The sequence below is a fragment of the Miniopterus natalensis genome, chromosome 4 (genome assembly GCF_054644295.1).
Source record: "Miniopterus natalensis isolate mMinNat1 chromosome 4, mMinNat1.hap1, whole genome shotgun sequence".
Classification (NCBI taxonomy): Eukaryota; Metazoa; Chordata; class Mammalia; order Chiroptera; family Miniopteridae; genus Miniopterus; species Miniopterus natalensis.
The window spans coordinates 25,074,414-25,099,984 of NC_142084.1; the positions used below are offsets into that span (position 1 = coordinate 25,074,414).

At 41.5% G+C, this 25,571-nt stretch overlaps 1 protein-coding gene across 1 annotated transcript; it reads left to right on the forward strand.

Moving 5' to 3' along the window:
* Nucleotides 1-706: 706 nt before the first annotated feature.
* On the forward strand, nucleotides 707-25,571 carry KPNA7 (karyopherin subunit alpha 7). The gene is made up of 10 exons (XM_016197128.2): nucleotides 707-772; nucleotides 2,439-2,567; nucleotides 11,439-11,521; nucleotides 11,947-12,215; nucleotides 13,560-13,642; nucleotides 16,426-16,689; nucleotides 18,372-18,605; nucleotides 20,030-20,212; nucleotides 23,200-23,346; nucleotides 25,503-25,571. The coding sequence occupies exons 1-10, from the start codon at nucleotides 707-709 to the stop codon at nucleotides 25,569-25,571; spliced, it is 1,527 nt and encodes a 508-aa protein (XP_016052614.2).

A 25,571-nucleotide genomic window follows, 5' to 3' on the forward strand; every position in this document is an offset into this window, starting at 1 on the left:
GTTGTTGGAGAGGGAGTGGGTTGGGGACAGCTCACTCAAGGCATCACCAGGAGTTTAGGTTTTCTTTTAAGATCAATGGGCAGCCAGTAGAGGGTTTTTAAGTGGGAGAAATTACATGATCAGATTCTTGTCTTTAAAAGATCACATGGTTTCTATGTAGGAATGGATTAGAATAAAGCAATGGTAGAAGCAGGAAGGATCATTGGGAGGCAATTGCCATAGTATGAGTGAAAGATAGTGGTGGCAGTCTGCTAAAGAATTAAAAGGAGTGGGTTACATTTGAGACTGTCCTGACCCAAAAAACTGGTGGCCTGGGTGTGGGAAGAGAGGGCCATGCTCCTATCATAGCCTGGCTGGATTCCTTACTGTCCTACACATACAATCTGTGTAGGACTCCTTGGACACAGCCACATGGAAGGGTTCAGCGCTTTATTTCTAGCCTACCCTAGCTATCAAGGGCCCAACTCAAGCCAAACTGCCTCTAAAAGGTGTCCCTTCCATCTATTGGTCCCCTCTGAGCTCCCACAGTGCTCATCACCTGGTGTAGTGATGCCTATGGGAGAGGACTTCCTGAGTCTCTCCATTCCACTGTGAGCCTTTAAGGGCTTAGAACCTGGGTGGCTTTAACATAGTAACCCACACACTGGACACTGAAAATCTCTTTGTAACTGTTCTACCTACAGGTGGTTTACTTCTTCCAGTCAATATGCCAACTTTAGAAGCTCCAGAAGAGAGGCTGAGGAAGTTTAAGTACCGAGGCAAAGATGCATCTGTAAGTATGAGGCAAGAGCTTCACTCTCTCAAGGACTAGTGCAGTAAAACTACATGGTTGAAATGCATCAAATATAGAGCGGAGGGTGGGGAAAGGGAGTGACAAAGCAAATACAGCAAAATGTTCATTGTGGGTAGGTGCGTGGGTGCTCACCAAATAATTCTTTCAACTTTTCTCTGTTTGAAATTTTCATAATAAAATATCAAGGGTGAGGAGGGCAAAAGCTCAAGGACTTAGGAGACAGGCAACTGTGGACTCAAATCAAGGTTCCCATGTGATCTTAGGACTATTTCAGTTTTTTCATCTATAAAAAACAGGGTTGATACCTCCCTCTCAGGGACTGGATAACAGTGTCAAATGCCTGGCATATAGATGCTGCAGCCACTCATGTCAAGTAGGCTTACCAAGGAGCTAAAATGTTTGGAATACAGTATAGCCAACAAGCATGCCTTATAGAAATAAGACTTGGAAATGAAAAGTCCAGACTGTTCTTCTAACTGCTGGGCTGAGCATGAGGGCCTGGGGTGGGGCGCCTGAGCTGTGTGTGGATTCTAACTCTCATTCAGTTTCTCTGGGCTCAATTTTCTGGCTCTAGCTCTGTGTCCTACATCTATGTAGTTTTATGTAGTAGATCACACACATCTATGTAGTGTGATATCTATGTGATATCACACAAAGTTGGGTACACCTTGGGAATCCGAAAGACAGCTGAGGATGGGAGAAGCCACTTGGTTAGGGTACTATCACTCTTACACCCTTTCCAACAAGCATGGCTATCTGGCTTCCAAGGCCAGTGTAGATTAAAGGAAACCAATTAGAACAAAGGAATTGAACCCTCTGTGTGAAGAGCAGCAGGAAGGGCCAGGAGATGAGAGAAGGGAGAAAACACAGGGAGGGGCCACTTAGTGATGGGGCAACAGTGCAATTGGCTCGGTGGGCCCAAAGGTGTTCCTGCCTTGCCATCTAACATCACAGTGACCCTATCCAGCAAGAATTACATGGCTTGTTTAAGGAACCAGAAGTGTCTAATACATGTAAATTTTCTTAAATCAAGAAAGTCTTCAACCTAAAACTCCTCCATCCATATAGGTTAGATCATTTCTCCAGGATTCTCAATACTATAAAGTCTGAGTTTTCCTTGATATGAGAAAAGGGTTGTTTTTATTTTAAATTTTAATCTTCCTCAGTCTGGTGTCCAAGTAAAACTCTTGGGACTGGATTAAGATTTGAATGACCTAGAGAGTGATTCCCTAACAGTGGGAATGATCAGGGACATCTGGGCCTGAGCAGCCCATTCATAGCCCAACTGGATCCCCATAGTTGGAAGGCCCAGGCCTGCGCTTCAGGAACTAATCAGCACCAGTGAAGATGTCTCAGTGCAACAGGACACTTTGCTCAGATGTCTCTACTGCTGAGAATCCTGGTCTGCTGAAGGCATATGTGATCTTCCTTTACTTTGGGAGGAAGACTGACTATTCTTCTAGATATGGTGTAAGAAAGCAGAGGAGGTCAACAGAGCTGGGACTATTTACTAGCTGTGTGATTTTAATTCTTCCAGCCTGTCAAATCTGTAAAGTGAAATCAGATGCTTTAAGTGTGTTCTAAAGGCTAATTTAACAGCCTAACTTCCCAGCTCTAAGTGCACCAACTTTCTTTCCCTCACTAGATGAGGCGACAGCAGCGGATAGCAGTGAGCCTGCAGCTCCGAAAGGCCAAGAAAGATGAGCAGGTCTTAAAGAGAAGAAATATCACCAACCTCTGCCCTGACCCAGCTTCTGAAGAAGGGACCAAAGGGGTATGTTGGGAATGTGGTGTTTAGAGCAGTTGTGTGTAAAATATAACCTTGGTAAATTTCTCTGGCTTGAAATGTTTCATTCAGAACTTGCAAGCTCTAATCGAGGGTCTTGAAAGAAAGGGGTGGAGAGATTATGTTTAGAGCTAAACTGGGATCATCAGAAAGCTAAGGGTCATTATCATTGTGGCTGTGAGTCTGGGATCTGGGTTCTAGTGGGGGGGAAGTACTGCTTCTAATTGAAAATTCACTTGCTGCCACTCAGCCAGAAACAGGGAATGAGGGGCCATGAAGGTTACCTCTCAGCAGAGGCATCTAGTTACTCAACACGTAGTCTTGCCCAGGACTTGAATGCTGCCTTCTGTCTTCCCTTCTCCATCCACCCTAACCTCGCTCGATAGAAATCCTGGGTTGACTTCCAGGCCAATACTAGTTTTTGTGGTCTTTTCCAGAATGCCCTGACCAGGAGGTTTCCCTTCTTAGAACTCCAATAGCATCAGATCTACGTGCCTTTGTATCTACGAGCCTTTTGTGATCGGACACTGTGTGTCATCACTGCACTCTGCTCTTAGAGGCAGAGAGTGGCTCGATCCAGGCAAGGGGATTTGTTGATGTGTTACCAGCCATCGAACAGAGGGACTGTAGCCATTCTCTGAACTGCTATAGGACTCTAAACTGTACCTCTAGTTAGCTTCATTCTTCTAGAATAGTCCCTGAGAGTCCCCCACTCCAAGAAAGATGAATCTATGAAAGGAAAGAGTTGTTTTCCTTTTTATCCTATATTGCTATGCCTTTTTTTAAAAACTAAAATATAATTCATGTACCACAGAATTCACCTTTTTAAAGCATATAATCAGTGTTTTTGAGTATATTCACAAAGTTGTACAACCATCACCACTAGCTAACTTCAGAACATATTCATCACTGCAAATAGAAACCCCATGCCCGGTAAGCAGTCACTCAGTCCTCCTTCCCCCTACTTTCTGATAACTATGAATCTACGTTCTGTCTCTGAATTTACCTATTCTGGATATTTTATATAAATGGAATCATATAATATGTGGCCTTCCATGCCTGGCTTCTTTTACTTCGCATAATATTTTCAAGGTTCAGCCATGTTGTAGCAGGTGTCAGTCCTTCATACCTTTTATGGCTGAATAATATTTCGTTGTATGGATATACCACAATTGGTTTATCCATTTATTAGTTGATGGACAGTTGGGCTGTTTCTACATTCTGGCTGTTGTGAATAGTGCTGCTATAAACATTTGTGTACAAGTTTTTATGGGAATATGTTTTCAGTTCCCTTGGGTACATACCCAAGGGTTCTATGGTAACTCTATGTTTAACTCTTTGAGGATCTGCCTGTGGTAGGCTGAATAATGTCCTCCCACAAATGTCTCCATCTCCTAATCCCAGAACCTATGGCTGTTACCTAATATGATGAAAGGGACTTTGTAGACATGATTAAGTTAAGGATCTTGAGATGGGGAGATTATCCTTGATTATCTGATGGGCCCAATGTAATCACATCAATCATTATAATAAGGATGAAGGACAAGTCAGAGCAGAAGGTTATTTGATGACAGGAGTAGAGATTAGTGTGCTGTGCTTTGAAGGAGGAACCGGTCACAAGCCAAGGAACACAGCAGCCCTACTAGAAGCTGAAAAGGGCAAGAAAACAGATTCTCCCCTCAGAGCCTCCTGGAGGAACCAGCCCTGCCAACACCACAACTTTAATCCAGTGACACGGATTATGAGCTTCTGACCTCCAGAACTGTGAGAGAATAAGTTTGTGTTGTTTTAAGCCTCCAAATATGCAGCAATCGGAAATATGCTGGAAAACTGTTTTCCCAAGTATCTGCACCATTGTACATTCTGATATTCTAACCAACACTTGGTATTGTCCATTTTGGGACGATAGCCGTCTAGAGCATGCGAAGGGCTATATTGTTCTGATTTTGATATGTTTTTCTAATGACTAATGAGCATTTTTTCATGTGCTTATTGGCTGTTTGTTTATTTTCTTTGGAAAAATGTCTATCCAAACTCTTTGCTCATTTTTAAAATTAAGGAATTCGTCTTTTTATTCTTGAATTGTAAAAGTTCTTTGTGTATTCTGGATAATAGACCCTCACCAGGTATATGATTTGCAAATATTTTCTCCTATTCTATGGGTCACCTTTTCACTTTTTTGATAGAATCCTTGAAGCATAAAAGTTATTAATTTTGAAGCAGTCCAATTTATCTACTTTTTTTAAAGGAACTTTTAAAAAATATGTTTTTATTGATTTTTAGAGAGAGGAAGGGAGAGGGATAGAGAGAAAGAGAAACATCAATGAGAGAGAAACATCACTGATCAGCTGCCTCCTGCACACCCCCTACTGGGGATTGAGCCCAAAACCTGGACATGTGCCCTGACTGGGACAATGCTCAACCGCTAGGCAACACTGGCCAGATCAATTTATCTACTTTTTGCTTTGCCTGCATGTGCTTTAGGTATCATATTTAAGATCCCATTGCCTAATCCAAGGTCATGAAGACTTATCCTTTGTTTTTTTCCTAAGAGTTTTGTGGTTTTAACTCTTATATTTAGGTCATTGGTCCATTTTGAATTAATTTTTGTAAATGGCATAAGTACATTACGATGGGTCTAATTTCATTGTTTTGCATGTGCATATCCAGTTGTCCCTTCACCATTTGTTGAAAAGACTATTCTCTCCCCATTGAATGTTCCTAACAGCATGTTAAACATTGATTGCCCATAAATGCAATGGTTTATTTGTGGTCTCGGAATTCTATTCCATTGATTTACATGTTTATCCTTTCGTCAGAACAACACAGACTTGATTAATGCAGCTTTGTAGTAGATTTTTGAAATTGGGAAATGTGAGTCTTCCAACTTTGTTTTTCTTCTTTAAGATTATTTTGGCTTTTCCAGATCCAGATTTTAGAACCAATTTGTCCATTTTTTCAATAAACTCAGCTCAGCTTTCAATGGAGATTGCATTGAATCTATAGATCAATTTGTGGAGTATTGCCATCTTAACAATGTTAAGTCTTCCAATTCATAAGCATGAGATAGTTTTACATTTATTTAGGTCCTCTTTAAATTTATTTACAATTTTCAGCATATGTGTTATATGTTTGTTAAATTTAAAGTTATTCTCCAATTTTTTATTCTTTTGTTTTTTATTGATTAGAGAGAGAGAGAGAAAACATTGATTTGTTGTTCCACTTATTTATGCATTCATTGGTTGATTCTTGTATGTGTCCTGACTGGGGATCAAACCCTCAACCATGACCTATCAGGATGACACTCTAACCCACTGAGCTACCCAGCCAGGGCCCCAAATATTATTTTATTCTCTTTGATGCTTTTGTAAATAAAATTGTTTTTTAATCTTAATTTTGGACTGTTTATTGATATTATATAGAAATACTATTGATTTTCATATGTTAATTTTGCTACCTAGCTAAACCTTGTTTGTTCTAAATTTTTTTGTGTGTAGGATTTTCTACATCCAAGATGAAGTCATCTGCAAATAGAGATGGTTTTATTTCTTCCTTTCTAATACGGTTGCCTTTTATTTCTTTTTCTTGCCTAGTAACCCTGTCTAAAACTTTCAATACTAGAATAAAAGTAATAAGAGTGGACATCCTTGTCTTGTTTCTGATCTTAGAGGGAAAGTTTTCCATCTTTTACTGTTAAGTAAGATGCTAGCTGTGGGTTTTTTGTAGATGTTTTTATCCAGTTTAAGGAGGTTCCCTTTTATTCCTAGTTTGTTGAAATTTTTTTTTTAATCACGGAAGGTTGCTGAATTTTGTCAAATGCTTTCTATGCATTGTTGAGATGATCATGTGATTCCCCCCCCCATATTCTATTAATATAGTATACTATATTGATTTTCTTATGTTGAGTCACTCTTACATTCCTGAGTTAAATCCCAATTGGTCATGATATGTAATCCTGTTTATATATTGGTGCATTTTGTTTCCTAGAATTTGTTCAGGATATTTGCATATATATTCATGAGAGATATGGTCTGCACTTTTTCTTGTAATGTCTTTGTCTGGTTTGGTATCAAGGTAATGCTAGACTCATAGAATGAGCTAGAAAGTTCCTTCATCTTCTATTTTTTTGGAAGAGTTTATGGATTGCTTTTAATTCCTCTTTAAATGTTTAGGAAAATTCACCAGTGAAGCCGGTCTGGGCCTAGGCCTCTCTTTGTGGATTTTTTTTTTTTTCATTAATGGTTCATTTGTTACAGGTCTATTAAGATTTTCTATTTCTTCTTGAGTCACTTTTGGTAGTTTATGTATTCCTAGGAATCTGTCCCTTATTTGATAACTTCATTTGTTGTCATACTTTGTTCATCTAGTCTCTAATCTTTTTTCATTTCTGTAAGTTTAGTAGTAAACTAAAATTTCATTCCTGGTTTTAATCACTTGAGTCTTCTCTTTTTCTCTTGCTCAGTCCAGCTGCAGATTTGTTTTTGCTGATCTTTTGCACCAACTTTTGGTTTCATTGCCCACCCATTTTTCTATTCTTTATTTCATTTCTTTCCTCTCTAGTATTTAATATTTTCTTTCTTCTGCTAGTTTTGGGTTTAGTTTGCTCTTATTTTTCTAGTTGTTTTATTCTCACCTGAGTATATATTTTATTGATTTATTATTATTATTATTATTTTTTTAGAGAGAGCAGTTTGGAGAGAGAGAGAGAAACATCAATCGGTTGCCTCCCGTACACACCCCAACAGGGATCAAACCCACAAACTCTGGTGCCCTGACTGGGAATCAAACCCACCACCTTTTTCCTGTGTACAGGACAATGCTCCAACCACCTGAGTCACATGGGCCAGGGCTCTACTTTTTTTTAAGGTATAAAGTTAGATTATGAATTTGAGATCTTTCTACTTTTTTAATGTATGGATTTATGGCTATATGCTTCCCGCTAAACTCCACTTTAGCTGTATCTTATCAGGTTTTTATGTTGTGTTTGTTTCATTCATCTCAAAGCATTTTCTAATTTCTCTTGTGATTTCTTCTTTGTGTCTTTTAACATCTACAAATTTGTGAATTTCCCAAGTTTTCTTCTATTATTGGTTTCTAATTTTATTCCCTTGTGGTTGGAGAACATACTTTGCATGATTGTGGTCCTTATAAACTTGTCGACATGTTTTATGTCACGTGGTCTATCATGGAGAGCATTCCATGTGCCCTTGAAGAGAACATGTATTTTGCTATTCCTTACTGTAGATGTCTGTTAGGTCTGGCTGATTTGTAGTGCTGTTCAAGTCTTCTATGAAGTTGTTGACATTCTACAGTGGTACCTCGGTTTTCTAATGTAATCTGTTCCGGAAGACCCTTCGAGTTGTGAAACGTTAAAAGCCTGAGGGATCAGCAGCCAACAGCTGGGCCGCAGGATCTTGCCCTCAGCGGAAGCCGTGTGGCATGTTCAACTTCCGAGGCATGTTGGAGAACCGAAGCATTTATTTCCCGGTTTACGGTGTTTGTAAACTGAAATGTTCGTCAGCAGAGACGTTCGAAAACCGAGGTACCATTGTATATAGTTGTTCCATCTATTATTGAGTGTAGGGTTTGATGTTTCCAACTGTCTATGTTGGATTCTCTATTTCTCTCTTTGATTCTGTCAGTTTTTGCTGCATGTATTTTGGGGGTTGTTAATAGGTGCATATATGTTTATAATTATGTTTTTGATGGATGAATTGACTTATAAAATGTCATTGTCTTGAGTAACAACTTTTGTCTTAAAGTTTATTTTATCTACTAGTAATATACCCACTCCAGCTCTCTTTGGTTATATTGTTTTCAATTCTTTTATTGTCAACCCATTTTTGCCTTTTAATCTAAAATGTGTTTCTTGCCCGCCCGGGCGTGGCTCAGCGTTTGAGCGTCGACCTAGGATCCAGGAGATTGAGGTTCGATTCCTGGTCAGGGCACATGCCCGGGTTGCGGGCTCGATCCCCAATGATTCTCTCATCATGGGTGTTTCTATCTCTCTCTCCCTCTCCTTTCCTCTCTCTGAAATCAATAAAGATATATATTTTAAAAAAATTAAAATGTGTCTCTTGTAGACAGCTTACAGTTGGATCATGATTTTTATATCCATTCTGTCAATCCTTGCTTTTTATTGAGAATGTTTAATGTATTTACGTGTGCAACTGATAAAAATAGGATTTCTGTCTGCCATTTTGCTATTATCTATGTCTTATGTTTTTTGTGCCTCTATTTCTTCATTACTGTCCTCTTTTGTGCTAAATAGTTTAATATTTTAATTTCTGTTTCTTTTGCTTTATTTTTTAAATTAATTTTTTAGTTTTTTTCCTGGGGTTACTTAACATCTTAACTTATAACAATCTAGTTTGGAGTAATATTAACCTAATTTTAATAGTATACAAAATTTACTCCTATATAGCTTCATTCCCTCCCACTTCCTTTTAGTCTTATTGTCATACAAGTTATCTCTTTATACATTGTGTGCCCATAAATATAGATTTATAAATATTGCTTTATGCAGTTGTCTTTAAATCATGTAAAAATGTTATAATGAAAAACATTAGTATTTTTGTCTTTTTACTTACTAATATATATCTTTACTGGTGTTCTTGATTTCTTAAATATAATTTTAATTATTGTCTACTTTTTAGTACCTGAAGAACTCTTTTTATACAGAGGATTTGCTAACAACATATTCTCTCTGTTTTTGTTTATCTGGGTATGTCTTAATTTCCTCTTCATTATAGTTTGTTGGATATAGAATGCTTGCTTAACAGTCTTTCAGCATTTAAGATATGTCACTCTGCTGCTTTGTGCTTTTTAGTGGTAAATCAACTCTTAATTGTTCTGAGGGCTGGTGCATGATGAGTTGCTTCTCTTTTGATGATTGTAAGATGCTCTCTTTGTTTTTTGCTTTCAACAATTTGATTATATGTCTATGTGTGGATCTCTTGGGTTTTTCCTATTTGGGATTCATGAAACTACTCAAAGGTGTAGATTATTTTTTAATCAAATTTGGGAAGTTTTTGGAAATCATTGCTTCAAATATACTTTCTGCCCTTTTCTCTCCTTTTCATCCTTTTATGCATCACATACTGGTATGCTTGATGGTGTCCCACAGAGCCATAAGGACCTGTTAATGTTCATGTTTATTCTTTTTTATTTATCATCCTCAGACTGATCTTAACTGACCTGTCTTCAAGCTTAGTGATTGTTTATTCAAATCTCCCCATGAGCCCCTTAGTGAATCTTTTATTTCAGTTCTTGTTCTTTCCAATTTCAGAATTTCTAGTTGGTTCTTATGTATAATTTCTATCTCTTCATCAATATTCTCTATTTAGTGAGGCATCATTCTCATACTTTCCTTAGTTCTTCAGGCATGGGTTTTTTTGTTTGTGTGTGTGTGTGTGTGTGTGTGTTTCAGGCATGGTTTTTTAACTCCTTTGAACATATTTAAAGTCTTTGTCTAGTAAGTTCAATATTTGGGCTCCTCGGGGACAGTTTCTATTGATTTTTTTTTCATGTGTACATGCCATATTTTGCATGTCTTGCTATTTCTTTGGCAATGGTCACTTTCAATAATATAATGTGGCAGCTTTGGGCATCAGATGCCCTTTTGCCCATGTTTTTTTGTTGTTGCTGATTGTTTGCTTATTCAATGACTTCTGAACTAACTTTGTAAAGTCTGTTTTCTTTTATGTGTGGTCACTGAGTTCTCTGCTTAGTTAGCTCAGTGACCAGCTAATGATTGAACAGATTTCCTTAAATACTTGGAACCGAAAATTCCCCAGTCTTTGCCAAGGAGTTCGGTGTGCATGTTGGGGCATGCCTTCAATACTCCACCAGGCAGTTGACAACCCTGCCTTAAACCTCCGCTTCCTGCTTGCACAGAGCCTCAAAGTCAGCTGGAGATGAGGGCTCAGGAACTTCTCCGTTTTTTGTAAGCATGTGCACAGCCTATACATGCACATGGCCTTCTAGGTTTTCAAGACTATGTCAGAGCTTTCAAAGCCCCAATGAACATCTCATCCCCCAGATTTTCCTTTTAAGTCTTTTGGTTAGTCTATTGTTTGCCCCCAACTCTTATTCAACACCTCTCTTTCTAAAAGCAACTGTGAAGTTAAACAAATTCCTCTAATTACTTAAAATAAATGCCCCCGGGGGGGGGGGACACTTTTGCACTGAGTAATATCTGAGTCAAATAAAATACAGAAAACCTTACAAATGGGATCTCCCAGGAAACTACCAGACAGGTCAAATAATTTATGGGAATAAGACTTTTGAAAAGCACTAACACATTCTGCCTCCTCCAGTGGCTACTGAGTTGTTGGTTTCCAGGGCTAGCACTGAGCTGGGAATAGCTGGGAATAGGGCAAAGCACAATGCCACAGTACTCACTGGCTGAGATCTAGACTTTTTCTTGCATAAACTCTTTTAAGCTTAAGTAAAACAAATTGCTGCAAGCCTTTGGTCAGTTTCTAGAGTTCTGAAAAAGTTGATTCTGACTATTGTCAGTTTTCTTGTTGCTTTTATTGAGAAGAGAATTTTTGGAGGTCTTTACTCTCTCATTTTTGCTGACATCCACTGGCATGTTCTTACTGCAAGTTGTAAAAAGGTTCTGGGGATCCAAGCGATGATAGGAATCACCTCTCCCCCAGAGCATGAGGAGCATCCCAGAGATGTGTGAGACCTATGAGACCAGCAAATATTCCTCTCTCCCTTAATACAGACCAGCGTGCAGATTGAGACATATTCTTCATGCCAGCCTGTTCTAATCAGATAGATGGATAGACTAGATGACCTTCACAGTTCCTTTTAGCAGAGACTCTGACCTGAATGTGTGTCTCCTTGCAGGTCAGCCTCACACTGGAAGAAATAATCAATGGTGTGAATGCCTCAGATCCAGACCTATGTTTCCAGGCCACCCAGGCAGCCAGGTATCACCAGACTGCTGCTGTTTACAGGTTCATAGTTAGAAATGAGCTCCAATGGCCCATTTGGTTTCTTGGCAGTGGCAAAATGCCCACAAAATATAAGAAAAGGCGAGTCCATCCAAAAGTGAGACTCAGTATCTCCTCTACACTGTCCTTGAGAACAACTTACGATATACAAGTGTTGTCAGAGATGAATTGCTTAATTTAAATTGGCCTCTACAGGAGTCTTCGTGATAGATAATACCTGAAGGGAAAGTGTTGCTTCATCACTGCAAAGTGCTATAGGCTGAACTCTAGGATATTAAGTGGCTCTGGCCCAGCTATTTGTCTCATGTGATAGTTAGGAATGCCAGGAACATCTATAAAGGAGGTTCTTAATACCTGCTTCATGAGACTTGGTTTTTTTCTTTTTCTCTTTCATTGCAAAGGAAAATACTGTCCCGGGAAAAGAACCCTCCTCTAAAACTGATCGTTGAAGCAGGGCTCATTCCCAGGCTGGTGGAGTTCCTGAAGTCATCGCTTCATCCCTGCCTGCAGTTCGAGGCGGCCTGGGCTCTGACCAACATCGCTTCAGGAACATCCGAGCAGACTCGAGCTGTTGTGGAAGGGGGCGCCATCCAGCCCTTGGTGGAGCTCCTGTCTTCCCCCCACATGACTGTGTGTGAGCAGGCGGTGTGGGCCCTTGGTAACATAGCAGGTGAGACTCCATTCGGGGGGCTGAGAAGATAGTGGGCCAGGCACATGGCATGATATAGGAGTCCTTTGGGTAGTATTGTAGACATGACACTTGAAGTATAAATGCCTAGAAATGCTGAAGAAAGTACAACAGGCTTTTCCAAAATTCAGAGTCAAGTTCAGGGGCCATAAATTGAAGCTATAACCAGATAATGCAGTATGTCCTGAGCTACAGGTCACCTAGGGACATTTGCCAATACCAAGCCTTATGCCCTTAGGTCTTAATGGCTACAGGAAAAAAGGACAAGCTTTTGGCTTATGCAGTATTGGGGGTTTTGACAGCTGCACTACCTCCAGAGAAAGTTGCCAAGGGAACATACAAAACAGTGTTTTCTTAGCTTGGGGTAAAAGTCTCCCCTGAAAACACAATCCTAAGACTGGCCTTATAGGTTTGAGATGATGCTGTATTACCTGTGGGGTCCAGGAAAGCAAAAGCTGGGGACTTAGTGCTGCAGGGCTGGGAGGTCCCTGATTCTTGGCTGAATATAAATATAATGCTCTCTGGGGGAAACTAACTCAACTGGGTCCCTCAGGATTTTGACAAAGTAAGATCAGCCAAATATTAGCAATTTCAAGTCCAGAGAATCAACAACCCACAATGGCTGGCTGAGTCAGCAGAAACAGTGTGATTAGACCCCCAAGGACGTCAGATATTGGGATTAGCAAGCACAGAATATAAAATGAGTCTGCTTTTGAAATGCCTGCAGAAGTAAAGCACCTATTGCAGAGACTTTGTCTCTCATTTTGAGTGGTTCAGTAAGGAACAGGCAAAATTGGGTTGTATGATATAACTTATGCCTTGCCTGATGGTTGAAGAATTACAAACTGAAACTTGAAGGGCCTAGAAATATGGTGTTCTAGTCAAAGTCACTGATAGCCGATGCCTAACACCTATCCATCTCCCAGACTTTGTTCTGATGAGTTGCTTCTAGAAGTTACTCGCCTGTGCCAGTCTTCTGTGAAAACAGTTTGGTCTGCAGTGGCCTTCATCTTCCTGAGAACCATGCTGTAAAATGCTATTAGCATTTAGAAAGCACTGCCTGGGCCCAGTTCGCTGGCTCCTTTATGGGTCCACAGACTACTAATGGCAGTTGCTGCTGTGTGGGGCCTGCTTTCACACCAGGCCTATCCACCCAGCCGACATGTTCAAGACTCAGGATCAAGTTCATGACTACACTCTCTACTTGCCCAACCCCAGGAATGCGTTTTGGCCTCTCAGCCTTTGCACAGACTTTTAAAAATTGGTCACCTATCCCAGGATTCTCTTTGTTCCCTCTTTGAATGTCCTGTTCTTACCTATTTGTAGGTGACGGCCCAGAATTCAGAGACTTTGTTATCTCAAGCAATGCCATCCCACACCTACTGGCCTTGATTTCATCAACCATACCAGTGAGTGTCTAAATTAGAAAACCTAGCTGGTAACAAGTTCCAAAGCTGGGAAATTGAGGAAGTATTTCCAAATCAATGCTAGGTCATGTGGTCACCGTCTGGCCCCATATGACGGCAATTATAAAGAAGGCCTAGAACTGAATATCACTTTGGGTAGAAATTGATCCAAATTTGTCCTCAGAAGGCAGTAGTGCTGACCTTTCTTTTGAAAGCATTGGAAGAGGTTTGTTAAGATTATTTGCCGCTTACAATCCTGCAAAATTAGATGACTAAACTCTACCATTCAAGGGGCATAAACAAAATCGGCTCACTGGTCCTGTTCCTAGGTAATAAGGTTTAGGTTTAAAGATTAGATGTGATTAATGTGGCACCCAGGCTGGGTGGCTCAGTTGATTGGCAAGTCGTCCCATGCACCAAAAAGGTTGTGGGTTCTATTCCTGGTCAGGGCACAGACCTAGGTTGCATGTTCAATCCCCTATCAGGGCACGTACTCGAGGCAACAGATCAGGGTTTCTCTCTCACATTGATGTTTCTCTCCCTCACCCTCTCCCTTTCCCTCTTCCTTCCTCCCTCTCTAAAATCAATAAACATTTCCTTGGGTGAGGATTTTAAAAAAAAATTCGATTGATGTGGCAACAATAGAGGACTCCATGGATTAGAAATTAAATTCGGATTCTACCTTTGCCTCAAACAAAAATGAAGAGAAACCCTGGCTAGTATGGCTTAGTTGGTTGGGTGTCATGCCGCGCACTGAAGGGTTGCTGATTCGATTCCTAGTCAGGGCACATGCCCGGGTTTCAGGCTCGATCCTGGTGGGGGTGTGGAGGAGGCAGCCAATGGATGTTCTGCTCTCATGTTGATGTTGCGCTCTCTCCCCCCCCTTCCTCCCTTCCTCTCTCTCTAAAAATCAATTTAAAAATCTTTTTTAAAAATGAAGAGAAAATAGCTTCCAAAAGCCAAGGAAATATACACCCAGCCCTCAAGACGGGAGAAAACCTGACATGGTTGAATCAGTGAAAGGCTGGCATGACCAAGGGAGTTTGCAAGGAGAAAGCAGTGTAATATAAAAGGTAGGGCAAGGCACTTGGACGTCCTGGTGGCAAAAGGGAGCCTTTGGAGGATTTCAAGACAGGAAGTTAACTGGTCTGATCTTTCAGAAAGACCCTCCTGGCTGCTTGCTGAGGATTGTAGCACAGGGAGATGGTGAAGCAGATGGACCTGGGATGCTGCTGTGCTAGACATGAATGTGAGACAGAAAGAAGCAAGGGTGCCCCAGGTTGTGGCTTAGGTTCTTTTAGATGACTATCCTCCTAGAGAAATGGGAAAGATGGAGGGAGAAAGGATGAGAGTCTTAGTTGTACATATGAAGTTGAAGTGAGTGAGAGGCACTGTTGCAGCAACATCAAGTAGGTGGATATGTAGGTCTAGGTACTTGCGCACACATATGCCATCCAGCAGGGCAAGATCAACTAGAGCAGGGGTCAGCTGCTTGCTTTTGTAAATAAAGTTTTATTGGAGTATAGCCATGCCCAAATCTTTATGTATTTATATACATAATTGTCTGTGACTCTTGTAGTGTTACAAGGACAGCGTTGAATAGTTGTAACAGAGACCCTGTGGGCTCATAGAACTGAAAATATTTCCTGTCTTTACTGCCTGGCCCTTTACAGAAAAGTTTGCCCATCCCTGACTAGGTTCTAGGAGCTCTGACATTCATAAGCCAGGCAGAGCCTGCCAAGAAGATTGAGGAGAAACATCCCATACAGCAATAAAAAAAAAAACAGGCTTGGTGTCACAGATGCCAAGATGAGAACAGCTGGCAGCTAAATATGACCAAGAGGGACAGTACAGAAAGCAGCTGTGGGATTAGTGACTTGGAAGAAGCTGATTTCATCACTAACCACAAAGAAGTAGGTCAGAAACCAGACTAGGGAGGGTAGAAGCACAGATTGGGAGCTACAAGGTAGATAGTGAAATACAGATGCCTCCTTGAGGATAGACTCTGGAAAACAGAAGCGGGGTGATGGCTGCAGAGGTGTCAAGGGTAAGGGTTGAAGGTCACACAGTGTGTGTTTCTATACCAGCGGGAGTGATCCAGGAGAGAGGAGTGATCCTGGGCACAGAGTCTTTACAGGTGAAAAGTGATGGAATTCAGAGGCAAGGTAGGAAGACTAATCCTCGAAAAGAAGATCAGAAATGTGGCTATGACATTTTGGTTATAGACTAGTGGAAAGAACAAGGAACCCCTGCTTTACCTTTGTTTGGCCAATGAAAAATGAAATTAGGTCATCAGCTGAGTTGAGGGGAAGGACATTTTGAAGAATATAAGGAAATCATCTAACATTTGAATGGGCAGCATAAAGCTCATTCTCTGCGTCCCTAGTATACCAGGTGTCCCAAAAAATGTACACACACGTTAAGAGCTGATAGCTCAATTCTGAAAATGAAATGTATTTTAATAAACATTTCTTTATAATTATTCAAAGTGTGTGTATGCATGTTTTGGGGACATCCTATGTATACACTACTACCTAGAACAAATTTCTTTTTGTAGCTCAAATTCTTTGGCTCATGCTAGTCAATAATATTGATCAATGATGGCAAGGATGCACTGGCCTTTGCATTTTTTCTTCTTTGCACCTGATGCTAGAAGAAGTCTTTTTTTTTTTTTTTTAATTATTTATTTGAGAGAGAAGAAGGGGAGGGCGAGAGAGAAACATCAATTTGTTGTTCACTGATTTATGCGTTCACGGGTTGATTCTAGAAGCAGCCTCTTGTTACAGATCACATTTCTGCGGAACATCACGTGGACCCTGTCCAACCTGTGCAGAAACAAGAACCCGTACCCCTGCCGAAGGGCCGTGAAGCAGATGCTGCCGGTGCTCTTGCACCTCCTGCAGCACCAGGACAGCGAGGTGCTCTCTGACGCCTGCTGGGCCCTGTCCTACCTCACCGAGGGCTCCAATGAGCGCATCGGCCAAGTGGTTGACATCGGGGTGCTGCCCAGGCTGGTTCAGCTCATGACCAGTTCCGAACTCAATGTCCTGGTAAGTGCCCCAGGTCTTGTCTGTCTCTGGGCCTTCCGATTAGAGCTGTGAGTCATATTTACTTTAGCAAGTTCTGTTCTTTCCCCACCCCCTGGTTTCCACACTCCGTTCTCAACCTTTACCTAGAACAAAGATTATTGTCTGCATTTCCTTGGTTTCTGCTACTCTAGCCAAACACTTGAATCTATCTTGATCCAAAATCCTAGTGGGTATTAAGTAACGTACTTTTTCTTAATCAGATAACTGGAAATTATAGAGAGCACCAAATTAGAATTGCCTATAATCCCTTCACCCAGTGAACTATCCTTTTGTGGCCTTTCCTTCTAGTGGTCTATGTGTGTAGACGTTAACAAACTGGCTGACAGTGTGTGTGTGTGTGTGTGTGTGTGTGTGTGTGTGTGTGTGTGTGTGTGTAATGTAAAGCCCATGCAACATTTGAATTTCTTACTCAAGTATAAAAAAAAATTCCATCTTATCCTCTCCCCAGTTTGTTCTCTAAGACTACTTCAGATATAGGAGAAAAGCAAGTAAAACCAATACCAAATACTTTGCTATGTTATGAAACATGTCACTTACATAATATACTTCTTGAAAATGTCTTGTAAAATGTGGGTGCCCCTTTTGATTTCTATGCCTAATACTATGTATTATGCAGCCTTAGTGATCATCTGTTCTGAGATTAGCATAATATTCCTCAGCTGTCAAGGTGAGTTTGAGGAGAGTGCTGGTAGCCTGGAAGTGCGAAGAGAGTATCTATAAGAAGTTGCTTATCCTGGGGGGTTTGGGGGCAAATTGCCAGGCCCTGCAAGGCTGTGCTTGGCCTATAGCACCACTACTACTTCTCACATGAGTGGCAGATGCCCAGTATAATAGGCTAGGAAAATTCTAGAACTGTTATCTCTCACTAAAGTCTGTAGGAACCAAAATAAATCCAAAATCAACCCACCAAGGACAGTTGTCTGGAGTCCAATCGTAGACCCATCCTGGAACCCTTCAGAATTGTTGAGAGGGGGTTTGTGAATATATTTTTAAAATGCCATTGGGATCTCATTAGCTCCAATAATATATACAACAGAAACTTGACTCTGGTGCTAAATATAAATTCAATAGATATTGTTACATTATAAACACTACAATCAATTTAGCCGTTTTCCCAATGTAAGGATATAAAAGGGAGAACATCATTTCTTTTTTTCTGATTGGGTTTTTTTGTTTGTTTTAAATATATCTTTATTGATTTCAGAGAGGAAGGAGAGGGAGGGAGGGAGAGAGAGATAGAAACCTCAATGATGAGAGAGTCATTGATCAGCTGCCTCGAGCCCGCAACCCGGGCATGTGCCCTGACCGGGAATCGAACCCCGATCTCCTGGATCCTAGGTCGATGCTCAACCGCTGAGCCACGCCTGCGGGCGGGAACATCATTTCCTGATAAATGTATCCCCTTCACCTCTATCCTGCTTCATTCTCTGCTGGGAAGCTGGCAAGCACCTTCAAGCTATATAAACAGGCGCCAATGTGCTGAATTAATAAGGGTCATGGATCTCGTCATTGGTCACAGGCTTCCAGAGAGCCATCGGCATAGCACGCCTAACGTCTAGGAGGGCACAGATCTTGTATGATTGTCGCCTTCCACTGTGACGCATTTGCAGTACTTGATTACACTTCTAGCCTTGTTCTTGCAGACGCCCTCTCTCCGCACTGTGGGGAACATCGTCACGGGAACCGATGACCAGACCCAGGTGGCCATTGACGCGGGCATACTGACAGTGCTGCCCCAGCTCCTGCTGCACCCCAAGTCCTCCATCCAGAAGGAGTCAGCCTGGGCCCTGAGCAATGTGGCTGCGGGGCCGCACCAACACATCCAGCAGCTGATTGCTTGCAACATTCTGCCTCCCTTGGTGGCTCTGCTAAGGAATGTAAGTGGCACACTCAGTGTCTATGACAAAAGGCTACTTTCCAGCTGGCCCTGTGTTGAACTCCTTCAGGAACTCACACACATGCTCAGAAGCAAATTAATTGAGACCACAACAAAACTATGACACATTAGTATCCCGGCTCCACTGCCCCCCAGAAAAGGAAGGGGCATCCTGTTTGGACAACCCATGGACAATTTAGATGACTGAACAAGCATTGTTCAGTGAAAAGGTGGCCTCACAGCTCGAATATCCAGAAAAATCTTGAGCCGGTAAATAGTGTTAAAACAACGTGCCATCCACTTTTTACTTGCCAAAAGAGGAGGGAGGTTTTGTTTTGTTTTGTTTTGTTTTGTTTTGGAAGGAAAACCGTATCCGGTTATACTGATATTATACACTGAAGAATGGTGGCCTTTTCAGAATCAAATCACATTGATAAAAGTGATAATATATACAGAAAATCCAAATATAAAAGTAGATATACAACAAAGCTTCCTCTTTCCTCCTGATTTCCACTTCCCTTCTCCAGGACAATCACTATTATTAGCATTTCTTTTCACCACCTTCTCCTGAATGAGCTATGTTTTTCTGTTTAGGTGTTTCTGCTCTGAGGTTGGATGGTGGATTCTCAGGTTTTCATTAAGTATGAGAAACTAGGCCAGGTGTGCAACCCAAATTATAGCATCTTCCAAGCTATTAGACACTTCCTAACCTGTGTTCTACTGTGAGTCTGTCTGTACTCTAGTAAGAAACATCTAGCCATGAATCAAGAAGTAATCTTGTTTCAAACTGCCTTCTGAACTAAACTTGCTTGGAGCCATAAGCTGTTTGTTTTTTTATTTTTGTTTTAAACTGTGGTCACAGTTTTCCCCAGCCACAAAATGGGAATAACTTCTTCTGCCCAGGGACAGTAGGATCCATAATCATTTACTCCCATATCTCTGGAAAAATGCCTTTTATAAATGTAAGGGATGCATTGAGTGATATTTCAATGGCCTTCCTCTGTAACCTCTGGGCTGTCTCCGTCACCAAGATCACATTTGTGTGCTTAACTTTGTAGCTATAGCACTTCTTAGCCAAAGTTTTATTAGGGCAGAAAGACTAGAAATGTAGACACAGGCCACTATAACCTAAAATTCCAAGCATAATTCCTAATCTATATTGATTACCTAGATTGGTTTGTATTGGTTCTATTTTTCCCATAGCCTGAGTTAATGAAACGAGGCTGTTTGAACTTAGAACCTCCCTCTAGAACCCCATATGAGTCTGTTTGCCTCCTTTTAGGCTTCAAGTCCCCAGGGTGTTCTATGTAAATTGCACATTTAGTCCTGGCTGTCCCCAGCCTATCTAGAAACTGAACCAAGTTAGCATTACTATATTTAAGTTCTTCAGGATCCGTACAGAATGTAAATGTTCTCTTTCTGCAGGGAGATTTTAAAGTCCAGAAAGAGGCTGTCTGGACAGTGGCTAACTTTACAACTGGGGGCACCATGGACCAGTTGATCCAGCTTGTCCACTCTGGAGTCTTGGAGCCCCTGGTGAAACTGCTCACCATCCCAGACATCAAATTTATTATCATCATCCTTGACATCATCTCTTTTCTCCTCCAGGTGAGCTGTTCTGAGCAGGTCGGTTTCTAAATAGCTGTCTCCAAACTTAAGCCATTTAATTTGGTTCTTAAAACCCAAGTAGGATTCTCTGTCTTCCCGACTCCCCTGCCTCCTCCCTCTGTGCATCCATCCTACGGATAACAGCAACGCGAGGCCTTGCAAAGAAGGTAGGTTACCTTTGTCACATGAGTGTCTTGTGCCCAGCACTGTTTTAGGTGGTCAGGACGTGGCCAGGGCAAGGTCCTTGCTCTCAGAGGATATGTAGTAGTGGGGAGGGGAACAGACACAGGGAGGGAGTTACAGATAAATATAGCAGACAAAGAGGTGGTCACTGCAGCTCAGAGTGGCGAGGGGACGGTGACCTCTTAGGTGCAGTAGTCAGGAAGAACTTCTCTGAGGAATAACCGTTGAGCAAAGCCTCAGAAGCGAGTGAGTCTTGTGGCCAGAGCAGAGGGAAGGTGGTGGGAGGGCAGGCTCGAGGCACCCAGGCGCCAGATCACAGAAGGTCTGTGAGAACTTCGACTTATCTGAGTGAGCTCAAGAAACCAACTGAAGATTTGAAGGAGGGAAAAGACGGCCACATGGGTGGCTCTTTTAGAAAGCTGAAACATCGGATATCCTGGAAGGAGCGGCAAGAATACAGACTAGAGTTCCTTTTCCATTCATCTGCATGGCTAAGAAAATAGACTACAGAGCCTTGAATTATAACTCTAGAAAAGTCTTATTTCTGAAAGAAAGGGAAGTTAAGGCACTGTTTTTTATACTATTTGTCTCAGTTCTATATGGCTGCAAACAAATTACCCCTTGGTGACTTAAACACTTATTATCTCACATAATTTATTGGGTTAGGAATCTGGGAGCAACTTAGCTAGATGGTTTTGGCTCAGTGTCTCTCATGAGGTTCAAGATGTCATTTGGGGGCTTTAGTCTCGTCTGAAAGTTTGATCGGCTTCCAGGATGGCTCACTCATGTGCCAGCCAAGTTATTCTCACCACACAAAACCTCTCCTGGGACTGCTGGGGCGTCCTTACGTGATGGCAGCCGGCTTCCTCTGGAGCAAGTAATCTAAGAAAGCCGGGTGGAAGCCCCTGTGTCTCTTATGGCCTACAAAGGAGGTCATTTCAATAACACCCAGTGGTTACACACATCTGCCCTGGTTAACGCTCACACCAACACAAGGGCACGAATACTAGGAGGCAGGGACCACCTGGGCCCATCTTGGCTATTTATATACACCTGGTATTTTATATACAACTAAGCCTTTTGAGAAGTTTCAAAGTAACATGAGGGAACTCCTTTTGAAAACTCACTTTAAGCACCCTTTTCATGTGACTGTCTTGGAAAAAACTGACCTGATTCAAGAACAGATTTGAAACACAGCCCAACTAGGCACTGAGACTTTGAGCAAATCACACAGACCGTGAGTAGAGACTTGGCGGCCAACAGCCTAAGTTGAACATAACAAATTTGTAAAAGCAAATTTGGGCTCTAGAAGTTTTACTTCACCGGCTTCATTTAAATTAAACACTTGGGATTCTTTCTCGGGAGAGTCTGGGCAAACCCGGTCTGGTGGACCGACCAGTGCAGGCCCTGGATCATCTAGAGGTGCTTGGTTCAGTAGGTTAGAAAGATCGAGACGGGAAGGAGTTCAAATAGGCAGCAGGTGTAGCTGAGGCTCTTTGAAGTAACTTTGGGGCCATTTGCTGTTAAGGGTCCAAATCCTTGGCCGGGGCTCCTGCTGCCCACGTTCCAGTTTTCTTTCTGAGGCTAACCTAGCATGTTGATTCCTGCCCTACTTTCTTCACCCAAATCCAGTCACTCACAGGACTAGAGCATATCAGGGCTTAGGCATACAGTGCAAACTGTCATCAGGTAAATAATGGGGCCCAAAAAATTCAGTTTGACCCATAGGAGGTTTTTTATTACTGCTCACGAAATAGCGAGCAGAACCCTTCCAGATATGACAGCAAAGGTTTTTCACCTTCCTCCACTTCCCCCAGATATGCTGTTTAGCTGAACTATTCCCTCTTCTCATAACATGCAGCTCTTATTCCTTCAAAACTTCATCCTCGCCATTTCCTTTTTTTTGATATGTTTTTATTGATTTCAGAGAGAAGGGAGAGGGAGAGAGAGACATCAATGATGAGAGAGACATTGATCGACTGCCTCCTGCACACGCCCTGCTGGGGATCAAGCCCGCAACCCGGGCGTGTGCCCTGACCCAAATCGAACTGTGATCTCTGGGTTCATAGGTTGACACTCAACCACTGAACCACACCGGCCAGTCCTTGCCATTCCTCCTTTTGGGAATGTCATTACCCTATGACTGAGCCCGCACAGTATTGTTCATTAAGAACTTGTGTTACTTTCCAAGCCTTCCGTGCATATCGTCTATAATTTAAACCTCTGATCATTTACTAGATTATACTTTCTACACCATAACAATTATTTACTTGTCTCTCCTGAGCGTATGAGTTGCTTACTCTAGGCCTTCTCTGAATCACATCTGTATCTCAGTTTCATGTGTGTGAGCGAATGAATAGCCCTGGGTGGTAAATCCCATGAGCAGCATTGGGTTAAATCCTCTCAAGTTATTCGTTTCCAGGGACTTCATTATTTGCCATGGTGTGGCTTTTGTTACTGAGGGTCTCCCCTCTCACCTTTCAAGGCTTTCAGGGCGTGCAGGGCCAGAACATCTGTATTTATGTGGCATTACTTGAATGTTCTATATCAAAATAATTTCTATTCATTAGAAGGGGGATATCTGCTAAACAGTGGTAGCGATGTGTTTATGGATGGCAGGCAGCATCTTCAGCAAAAGAAATACTGTATTTTTTCAATGAAGAAAAAACCTAAGTACATATAACGTAAGTATGCAAAGTGGGAGGAAGACCGTGCAAGTCTAAATGGATTTGGGACAAATGAAGCTGCAGCTGCCCATTCGGGAACCGGGAGCCTTTGGTCACTTTCTCTCCTCTTGCCCCCAGGCAGCAGCGAAGCTTTCCGAGAAGGAAAACCTGTGTCTTCTGATCGAGGAACTTGGTGGGGTTGATAGAATCAAGGCTTTGCAGTTCCACGAGAATCATCATGTTGCGCTGACTGCTCTGAGCATCATGGAGAACTACTTTCCTGAGGTAGGTGACTTCAAGTGTGAAGCCGCGTCCATACCCCCTGGTGGGCCACTTCAGCAGGTGATCAGCTGGCAGGTGCTCAGACAGGTGGCTTCTCTCGGGACTGAGCTGAGTTGCTCCCCCAGCCGTGGTGTATGGGCTGCCTGCGAGCAGCAGCTTTCTGGCTCCTGGGAACTGTCCTAATCCCTGGAAACTTCTAATAGACATTTGCCCTGTTGCCTCCGGTTTCAAATATTCCTTTTTTTTTTTTTTTCCTACTTGACTCTTTTTAGGGGAGGGCAGTAGTACAGGAAGGGATATGATATTAAAGTGGCATTTTATTGAAAAAAATGCAGACAACCAAGGCAGGCCCAGCTTTTGAAAAACCATTTTGCTGTTTACTGCATTTTTTGTCTCTTTCTATAATACAGTGTTTGGGGATGAACTCTACAAAAGCCTTTTAAGTTTTCTGCAGGAGCTGGGAATAATGATTGGATAACATTAAACATTTTTTAAAACTTTTTTTATTGTGGTAAAATATTCATAACATCAAATGTGTACCATTTTAACCATTTTTAAGTGAACATTTGGTGGGATTAAGTACATTCACATTACTGTGCAACTATCACCACTGTCCATCTCAGAACTTTTTCATTTTTCCAAACCAAACTCTATATCCATTAAATACTAACTCCCATTCCCCCTCCCCAGACCCTGGTAACCACCATTTTTACTTTCTGTCTCAGTAAATTTGACTAAGTACTTCATTTAAGTGGAATCATATAGTGTTTGTCCTTTTGTGATTGGCTTATTTCACTTAGCGTAATGTCCCAAGGCTCATCCTTGTTGTAGTATATGTCAGAATGTCTTCCCTTTTTAACACCAAAGAACATTCCAGTGTATGGATATATCACATTTTGTTTATCCATTAGCCTATCAATGGACACTTGGGTTGTTTTACTTTTGGGCTATTGTGAATACTGTTGTTATGAGCTTGGGAGTGCAAATATCTATTCAAGTTCCTGCTACCAAGTCTGTTGGGTATAAACCCAGAAGTGGAATTGCTGGATCATTTGGTAATTCTATTTTTAATTTTTTATGAACCACCTACTGTTATCAATAGTGGATACACAATTTACATTCCTACCAGCAGGGCACAAGGGTTCCCATTTCTCAGCATCTTCACCAGTACTTATTTCTCTTTATTTTTATCATAGGCATTCTAATGTTTGCGAAGTAGTATCTAAGTGTGGTTTTGATTTGCATTTTTGGTAGATATTTTTCATGTAAGGAAGGTGACCTCAAAGTTTGTATGTGGCCAGATCAACATGGGAGCTCGAGATTTATAGAGTGAGTGATACTGTTAGGTGTCAAACTTGATTCATCAGCAAAACCCAGAACCATACAATAAATGTGACCAAGGTGGTGGTTGGTGCTAACCAGAGGCAGCTAATCTTGGTTTGGAACCAAGAGGATGCTCTCAAAGCAGAGAAGACCCAGAGCAGTGACTAGCATACTTTGAATGTAAAGCTCTTATGAAAACCTTATAATTAGGAGACTTGTCCCTTAAATAGGGTTTGTATCCATAGGACTCGTCTAAGGGCTCCAGGTGAAAAACTTCTGATCTAGAAGTGACAGCTACACCCACTGTATCCTTCCAGTAAGGCTAGTATTCTATGTATCAAAAAGCATTTAAAAATAAGCCAGGCACAAAATGACAAATGCTGTATGATTCCACTTACGTGAGGGACCTAGAGTAGTCAAACTCATAGAGACAGAAAGTGGAGTGTTGGTTTCCAGGGGCTGAGAGGGCGAGGGGAAAGGGAGTTGCTTGATGAGTACAGAGTTTGGGTTCGGAAAGATGAAAAGGTTCTGCAGATGCATGGTGGTGGTTGCACAGCAATGAGAATGCGCTTAACGCTGCTGAACATGTCCACTTACAAATGATCAAAGATGTTAAATTTTCTGGTATGTATCTTTTATCACACACACCAAAAAACTGCATTTAAGATCCATCTCAAGAAATATTTCAATACTTCCCTCTTCCAAATTCTCCTCTAAGGAAGCCTCGAGGCTAATTTAGAGCAAATTCTAATCCACAGAAGATGTTAAGGAGTCAGTTGGGTGGTAATGATGTGTTGAGAGCCTGGAGGTATAATAGTGTCTCTTCTCCCCTGAAGGAAGAAGAAAATTACACAATATTACGATCCTTGGACCAAGATCATGAATTCTTAAAGCAGTTAACATAG